Below are 9,157 nucleotides of genomic sequence, written 5' to 3'. Positions count from 1 at the left end.
CACGAGGAGAAACTGCATTTTGTACTCCACAGTACAATACGCCACTGCTCTGATCTGCGTTGCCAGGTGAAGTTTGTACTGAAAGCTAACTAAAAATCATTGTTGTTCTTGATACACATAGAAGAACTGAAACATTGATGAGGTTTTTTGTTAGTTTAGGAATTGGTTAGTTTGTGTTCTAAATTGTAGATTTGTTTTATCATGCTTTTATTTGCAGTTATTAAAAACACCCTAACAATCATTAGGGGCAGTTAATATAATTATCATCAGTAGGGCTCGCTATCCCACTGATACATTCATTTCCTTATTACCTTTGGCTTGTTTGGCAAAAAAAAGTACTTATTACCATTCCTCTCATAAATCATTACATGCAACAAATGATTGGCAGATCCAAACAGCAGACCAGTCAAGAAGGCAGCACGACATTTACCAGTACCAGACCTTCACTAGTAACTGATCTGTCAGCGCACGTCTGATCTCAGACTCAACTGTGCAGAACACTGCATACCCATTTTGTAAATTAGTTACCCATGACTTCTCTTTACATGTTATTCAGACTCTTTCAATAGCTGTTACCATGTGACATAGAAACACGCACTTTCTGGTACTGAACAGGAGCAGCAATATTGAAATTTATTCAAGCTTGACACTCAACATTACTAAAGTGAAGAAGCATGGTTACATAAAGATTCGAATCTTTGATTTAGTTTAATCATTAAACCTTGATGAAAGCATTTTGTGCCATTTCTGGAAATATTTTAAGACTTTGCTATGGATTTTGTCTGGTTCGTTCTCATTTTTAAAAACAGTTTTCCCTGCAAATTTGTCCCACAATAGGCTGTTGCATCATAGGGTGGGTGGGTTGGGGGGTTGGAAATTACAACAGAGCCAATCCTATCTGTGCCTGAAGCTGACTCTGATTCTGTCCTTCCCTGACAATCACAGTTGAACGTGATCCTATCTGTACCTGACACTTACAGCTGTGCTTAACCTGACATCCAGCAGGCGTTATTAGTTAGTTATCACAAGTGAGACCTCCAGCTGATTTTCCTTATCCTAATCCTGGAGCACTAATAGCATTTGAACTACCTCTATCAGCATTATGGCTGAGATCAATTCATTTAATCCAGATTAAATATATGCTCAGCCATTAACTGAGCAAATTTACTGATCCATCAGTTCTCAATCAAATTCTCCCATCTATCTTGAACAGCTGTCCGGTATATAAAAAAGTAATACTGTATTGATAAATATTGAAAGGAAATATTTTTCTCCCATTGGACAAAAGTAATTCAGTGCATTTTCATTTGCTTATCGTATGATCTCTTCTTCTAGAACTGCTGACTTCAACATTAAATGTTGAGGCAATTTAACAGGCCATCTGAAACCTGACAATTTGACTTTGCACAAATGGTAGTTATGCTACAATTGATGTGAAAGACAAACATTTGAGACTACCTTGAAGAGATAGTTAAACATTGTTCTAGGTGCTTGGTTGTCTCCCCAGTTTGGTGCTGGCAGCTTTCAGTTGAACTGTGTCTTTTAACATCAGTGCAATGTAAAAACCAATTCACACTGACAAAAGATATGCATCATAAGTAGCCCATGTGGAAATTCTTGTTTGGGATATAAAATAAGTAACAGATTTTGCGAAATAAAACAAAAGCACAGTAGCACGTGTTAGAACCAAATAGACCTGTTCACATTTTTATTTGATGCGGTGCTACACCAACAAAATAGAGTCAACAAAATATTTCCCTGTTGTAAAGTTATACAGCAGCTGGTTCCATCTTCAACATATAAGATAGCGAATATAAAAACAGCAATTTATCTAATTGTTTATAAAACCCAGGTAGCTTTGTCTAAACAATACTTTCTGTATGCCATAGGGGGTTTAGAACCCAAAATTTATAAAAAAAAATACAGATCTAGAGATTAGAATAACATTAAAGATTATTTCATACACCACAGACATGTTAATCTTGATGATCATAGGAACTGTTCTCTGTGTACTTGGTGATCTCAATATGATAGGAATAAGTCATGAGTAAAAGAGGCTTAATAAAGGCAATCCTCCATACTTTACATGAAAAGATTTAGTCAGAATGTTAGAAATACTTTACTGTGATCTATCAGGAATATTACTATAGGAACCCTTGTGCTACATGGATACATTGCTAGTATTTTGTTGTAATAGGTTCTTTTTGATACTTTTAAATTGTATTTCATTTAAGAATTGCTTTTCATGATTTAACAATGTAAAATAAAGCCTAAGCTCAGCAAGGAAATATTAGTTATTCACACTGCATTGACACAGCACGATCTTACTGGAGCTAACTAACTTCTTCTAATTTACTAGTTCAATCCAGGCAGTAAAAAGAGTCTACCGGCATACACCGCTAAATCAAAGAATTAACTGACTGTTATATTTGATAATGGGCCTGCTTCACTGTCAAGCTTTAAAGCCTCAGGCTGAATGTGAAGGATTGTTGTTAACACTGGGTACCTAGAGGCATTATTGTTGGTGTTTCCTTGGGATTATCACAGAAAATGGATGCCATTTCTGTCTTCAGTTTGCTATCTTGCACACCACTTACTGAGGCCTCTGGAACACACTCATCACAGCAGCAGCAACAGCAATCCATGAAGGCTCGGCCCAGAGGCTTACAGAGGCACAGAAGCAACACGGGGGTGACAGAGGACTTAAAGAACAGGAAGAACTGATTAATAATGTTGAGTAAGTCAATGGTCTCCTTGGAGATTTCAGGAGAGCTGTAGGCCACCACAATGTTGGAGACATTTTCAGGGATGATGCAGAAGCCATAGAGGATGGTTAGACCAATCAAGGTGTGGGTTTTTTGACTTTCATGCTGGGCATGCTGAGAAGTAATTTTGAGATCAGATTTCTTCTCAGTGTTTTTTACCCTTCTCAACACCAACTGGCAAGCCACTGTGAAGATGATGGGTAAGCAAAAGTAACAGCCAAAGTACCACCACATCCTGGAATTCTCATAGGTCAGTGCAAGTTCATAGATATGCTCAGGAAGGTTCAAAGACGTTTTGACAATGCAATAGTCAGTGATAACTCCAGAGACAATGGAAGTCTTTTGATTCAGTTGCCAGAGAAGGACTTCAGGGAGGGCCAGCAACATAGATCCTATCCAGATGACTGCCATCTTGGCCACAATAGATAGGCAACTTTCTATCAGCCTAATTTGTGACTGCGTGCTTGTTGCAGAACGAAACTTGTCGATGCTTAATGCACACAGGCTAAAGGTAGTGACTCCGAGAGAAGAGACCTAGAAGTTAAAATAAATTCATTTAAAAAAAAAATACCATTTATATAATGCCCTCATGTTGAAACATCTTAAAGAGCCACACACTACAATTTTGCAGGGCAGTGATTTTAGTTATGTAAACACAGCAGCCATGATGCACCAGAAAAGGCTTGCAAAATTCCATGTCATCTATAAGAAGCATAAATTAAAATTTCAATTACATTTTCACGAGGTAAAAATATTTCCATGTAATAACTTTGATTTAAACAGTCAGTGTGAAATAAGGCTGTACCAACTGTATTAATAAAATGACCATTTTAAAATGTGCCAAGATACAGTACAATGCATTTAATTACATCATTGTCGAAATCATTATAAACTATATATACCAAACAATATAAAATGTTGTAATTCATCTATATGTTGGCAGAGAAAGCATGCTGCATTATCATTATGCATTTAGTATATTGGAATTTATTGCCTAAACAGAATATTGTAACATCCTTAACTTTAAAAAGATGTCAAATAATGGAAGATAATCTTAATCTTGTATTTAAATGCTACATATTTTCTTCTTGTGCTGGTTATTACAGTAAACAGCATATAGTCTGGCTAAGTAATGCACTTAGAAGTTGCAGGAGTGTTTTGAAATGTATTTATTCTTGTAATATTATAACACTGAACCATGCAGTTAGTCACAAGAGAAAAGAATACAATTCTCGCTATCTGATTTAAAGAAAAGCAAATACTGAGCATGTAGCAAATCTGAAATGAAAACAGAAACAGCTGTAAATACCCAGCAGGTCAGGTAGCATCTGTGTACAGAGAAACAGAGTTAAATGTTAATGTTCTGAAACATTGCCATGAAATGCGAGCCATTCTAAACTCCATTGACTTCGGCGGGAGCGTGAATCCCGCTGCCATAAAATTGCGCCCATTAACTCTGTTTCTCTGTTCATAAATTCTGCCTGACAGGTTTGAGTATTGCCAGCATTTTCTGTTTTGATTTGAACAGTTGGCTCTAAAAGCAATGTTAATACTTAGCTCTATCCTTCATGAAATAACTATTACCACTTGTGCCAACCTATAAGGCATGTATTAAAAAAATAACTGCAGCATCTAAATGTGCAAAATTGGCCTCAGTTGACCCTTAAAAAAAATTGTTCACACCGCCACCACCAGCCCTTCCCCCACCCTGCCACCCGTCGGGTTCCATAAAATGAACCACTGTTGTGGTAATGAAGAGCAGTCACAGCTTTCCCAGTGACAGTGAAAGCAGAATGCCAAAACTCTTAAACAAAATTAACCTCTAAAATATACTGCATCCTTTGAACTTTGTAGTGAGTAGCTTCTCCAAACATCCTGCAGCTGATCCTCAAAGAAAGTGCTTATCTAGCTAGCTAGCTTAATTTAAAATACAAGGGGGCATCAGTGTGCTGACAAATGTCTGCCAAGACTCCATTGTCATACATTCAGCATTTATACAAAGATTACTTGTATCTCTACATTATGTGCATGTTGTTTTGATCATTCATTGTTGCTGATGTTGATGTTGAAGGATTTAATTGCTTTCATGAGTTTTACTGTTTATCTAGCATGGCAGACAGGCCACCAACCAATAAACACTACTGCAGTCGCATTTTAGTGACACAACGTTTCGATAATCTGCAAAAAGTCAAAGTCCAAAAATAAATCACAGTTTACACCATGCTGCCAAATGAGATTGACAGTCTTACTGTGATACCATCTGAACAGCAGGACAATATACTAGCATTGAATTACTAACAGTGGCATAAACCCACAGAAGCAGAATTGCTTTATTTTGGTATTCTTTGAAAAGCAGAGTAATAAAAATGTTACATAGTGAGGGCCACCTGTTCAATCTGCTAATACTTGCATCAGTTCAATCAAGTTTTGTTTAACATTGCTTGACATATTCTCAGAATGAGCCAGCTAACCAATCCCAAATCAACAACAACTGACAGATTTAAACATAATTACTATGCCCGTTATAAAGTCATATTCCATTCATGTCCGTTATATCAGTTAAACCAAATAACTTTCAAAAGCTAACCAAATGATAAAACCTACAATGTTTTTCCACCTTACAATTCGGGGAATTAAATGTTTCAGACAAGACAGAATGGTGGAATTTGAAAATTCGATACAAGTATATATTATACTGAATGTTTATATTTTCTCACAGCTGATTGCTCGATACTGGCAATGTTTATGAAACCCTGACTGCTGGAGGTAAGGGATAAGAACTGCTCTCCGCTCGCTCTGTACAAACACTTAATAAACACTCCTGATGACTTTTTTTTCCCTCTGTTCTGTATTTCTGTGGAAGCTGCTTAACGCCAGAAACACCAAACAGGGGAAATCTCCATGATGATGTTTAGGGTATATCTGCGCCCTAGTGACAAGAGGAACTCCTCCCCTGAAAGGGCAAGTCCTGACTGGACCTTACCTCCAAATAGGGCACCACCTTGCACCCGATGTCCCCAAGCAGCCGTTTTTTGGTAATTTCGTTAAAGATAACCACTGGCAGACAGAAGAAGATGACAAAGAAGTCCCAGCAAGCCATGCCGGCCAGAATATTGTTCCAGGCGCACTTCATGTAATAATTGTGACAAACAATGCACATCACTGCCAGGTTCCCAATGATCCCAACTGCAAAGAGTATCAAGGACAGGAGCATGACCGCATAAGCACTGTAAGTGCTGTCAGTGACAGGGTAGAGGGTGTTTTCCAACTGAAGCCTCTTCGCTGTCGTCTCCACTTGGTTAACTTTCTCACTGAGCACGCCAGATGTAGCTTCCCCCGATGCCCCCGCCAGTTCATCTTTGAACGAAGTAACGGGGACCTCAGAAGTTATTTGGAAATGGGGAGATTCCGTGGGGTTGCCTTGCTGGGGGGACCCGACCGTTGCTTTTTCTGGGGTAACGTTGCCCTCTTCGTCTGTCCCCCGCCTTGCCCTTTGCTCGGGAGCTTTCGGAGCGATGGTTGCATTTCGCATGACTTCTCTGGACCTCACTTGTCTGGAGCTTTCCGAAACCGAGCCGGTGCCTGGTCCACCCGCAACATCCACTTTATCCCTAGGTGGCCGCTCGGCGCTCATCTCCTTTTGGATCCCCGCACTTCCCAGCTGGAAGTCACTCACCTGCTCACTGGTACCTTTAGTCAGGTCATGTTGCCATTTGGAGTTGTCCACGGTTGCCAATCCCAGGATAAAGAATTGCCCTAGAAACAAAACAGTAAGAAAGGTGGACATCTCCCCCTCCCCGTCTGACCGCAAACTAAACGATGCTGTGTCGGCAGATTCACAACCAACTGAACACAACCGAATTCTGTTCTTTTTGCAAAATCCTCCCACTTGATGACTGCCAACTCTTTTCTTGTCTGGGAATTCTTTCGATGTTCACTGTTTGACAATGTCTACAAAGTACCTCTGGGGTTGTCACATCAGACCTCTCTCTCCAGCTTAATGCATTGATCAGCTTCTAAACAAAGTGAACTTCTCAGCTCTCTTCAAACTCCCGTTATCTTTGATCCTCTAGATGTGTTCCCAACATTGGTACATATAAAAGATGCAGCACACAGTGAGAAAGTTTTAATTGCCCCCTGCTGGTGGGAATCAATACTTCACAAAGGGACTCTTAAGGTGGTTTATAATTGGATTTTAATGCAGAGTGAGTTTAGGAATGATTTAAATGCAGCTTTCAAAGGCCGTTTTACTGATTTATAAGAACCGAATAATTTTTTTCTCTCGATTTCTCTCTTTTTTAACTTAATCTGCCCAAAACACAAACTACATTAAGGAGATGTAAATTGTCTTTTAAAGATGTTTTGTGAGGTGGAGGAGGGGCGATGTTTGGCTTGGTGAAGAAGGGAAAAGTGGGGGGTTCAGAGGTAGCTGCACTGATGGTTTCGGTCTCACTGATAAAGAAGCCCGTGAGTCCCCAGCACTTACCCAGTATTAAAAGGTATTTGAGCATAAAAATAGGCCTTTGGCCCACAGATCATTGCCAGTGTTTATTCACTACACCAGCCTCCTCCCATCTGGCTTCAACTAAACCATCAACACATCCTTCCAATCCTTTCTCCCTCATCTGTTTATCTAGATTCCTCTTGAGTGCAGCTTTGCTATTCACCTCAACTATTCCCTGTGATCATGAGTTTCACATTCTAGCCACTCTCTGGATGAAGAAGTTTCTCCTGATTGTCCTTTCGGATTTATTAGTGACTATCATGACTATTAGTGACTGTCTTATATTTATGGCCCCTAGTTCTGGCTTGTTGGAGGTGAGGGTGTATAACGGTCAAGGAGTAGGGATTTAAATAGATTGCTGATAGCGGAGAAAAGGATCCAGTTGTTAGCTTTGCTTCCCGGAATGTTCATGGAGTAATGGGTGTTATTGACAGAGGAGAGTGAGACTCAATAGCACTTGTTATGGTGCAGTCAGGTCTGGATGCACAAACCCATAGCAGGGAGATTGACTGGGGTTGGAAGGCACAAGGAAACAAGGACGTCAATGGTGGAGCTGAGGGAATGGGTGAGCAGCACAATTGCTGCAGAAGCATTGTAGCAAAGGATGGGCAACAAACTAGACATTTAGAAAGTGCAGTTATTGGTGACTTGGAGGAGAGCGTTTTTCATGCAGGAATAGCAAGCTGGGTATGAAGAGGTTGTGAGGGATACAAGGAAATAGTTGGAGATGGCTTTAGTGTGTGATCAAGATCACGGGAGCAGAGAGACCCCAGAAATATCAAGGTCAGCGGCGGGGCCTGTGAAAATGGGCAGGAGAGTTCATACGGAAGGAGAGTTTTAGGAAGCTCAGGGCGACAGGACAATCAGAGAAAGAAGTGCAAGGAGAGATGAGATGAAGATTGTAATCAGCAATGATGAAACTTGTTCAGTGAAAAGACTGTCAGAGGAGAGTAGAAAGGATATCCCAGTGAGAAATGTAGAGTGAAGCTTGGGGATTGCAGAGCAATAGATAATAAACAGTTTAAAGGGCAGATGAGATGAGTGAAACAAAGCAAGGTGCATGATTTTGGAGAAGAAATCAAAGAAAGAGGGATACATGGCGGTAAGGGTCATATCACAACTGTGGTGGCGGTGGTGGTGGCAGTGGCAGTGGCAGTGGTGGCGGTGGTGTAGGCTGCACATAGTGAAATAGTATAGGACAATTGGAAATTCCAGATGAAGTCTAACTGTGCATATGTGTATGTACACCACTATACAATTGTGTGCTGGAGACACTAAAATTAATTATTTTTGATGAAAGTAATGGCGTTACATTCCCCAGACCTTGGACAATCAAATTCAAGAATGCATTGGCACTAAAGTTGAATGTTACTGCAAATAGTTTCTGCTTTATATTGCAATATAAAGGGTTAACAGATGGGATATGCTAATATAGGACGTGGATAATGATGTACCACTGATATCAATCAGTCATGGGTTAGAATCTTTCGAAAGAGAGGTTGGAATCATGACTAGGAGCAACGTGCCTACTCTGTAACCTGTTTAGAGGTAGTAATAATACACAACTGTTAAGCAGATACCAGAGTATGTCTACAGTCTGTATATTAACCAAGCCCTATGCCTCAAGTCCAAGATAGAAGGACCATCCCAGAACATGGTGGCAGCCATGAAGAAATCAATGTTAAAAAACACATTGGTGCTATTGAAGGAACCACAGAGTGAAAAAAACTTTTAAAGCAGCTTGTAAAATATTGGTGGAAGGAGGAGGCACACTGGAGAGAGGTAATGATGGCTGTAACTGGTGAGCAGTCCGTGCCCTTGCCCCGCTAGTTTGACTGCCTTGACGACTCGCAGAGAGGCCAGTGGTGGAAATGCCATTTCCTTTGGC

At 40.1% G+C, this 9,157-nt stretch overlaps 1 protein-coding gene across 1 annotated transcript; it reads right to left on the bottom strand.

Moving 5' to 3' along the window:
- Positions 1–1,680: 1,680 nt before the first annotated feature.
- On the bottom strand, positions 1,681–6,837 carry LOC144683548 (G-protein coupled receptor 37-like 1). The gene is made up of 2 exons (XM_078546668.1): positions 5,749–6,837; positions 1,681–3,299 (listed from the first exon to the last, which is right to left on the bottom strand). The coding sequence occupies exons 1-2, from the start codon at positions 6,550–6,552 to the stop codon at positions 2,493–2,495; spliced, it is 1,611 nt and encodes a 536-aa protein (XP_078402794.1). The 5' UTR covers positions 6,553–6,837; the 3' UTR covers positions 1,681–2,492.
- Positions 6,838–9,157: the final 2,320 nt, after the last annotated feature.

Source organism: Cetorhinus maximus, chromosome 8 (assembly GCF_964194155.1).
Source record: "Cetorhinus maximus chromosome 8, sCetMax3.hap1.1, whole genome shotgun sequence".
Lineage (NCBI taxonomy): Eukaryota > Metazoa > Chordata > Chondrichthyes > Lamniformes > Cetorhinidae > Cetorhinus > Cetorhinus maximus.
The sequence above is the reverse complement of the archived record's forward strand: the minus strand, read 5'-3'. Positions and strand labels throughout refer to the sequence as shown.

Excerpts from the sequence above, each read along its gene's own strand:
- LOC144683548 (XM_078546668.1), bottom strand. The coding sequence starts at position 6,552 with ATGTCCACCTTTCTTACTGTTTTGTTTCTAGGGCAATTCTTTATCCTG. Across the intron at positions 3,300-5,748 it reads AGGTGGTGCCCTATTTGGAG|GTCTCTTCTCTCGGAGTCAC; the intron begins GTAAGGTCCAGT and ends TTTAACTTCTAG.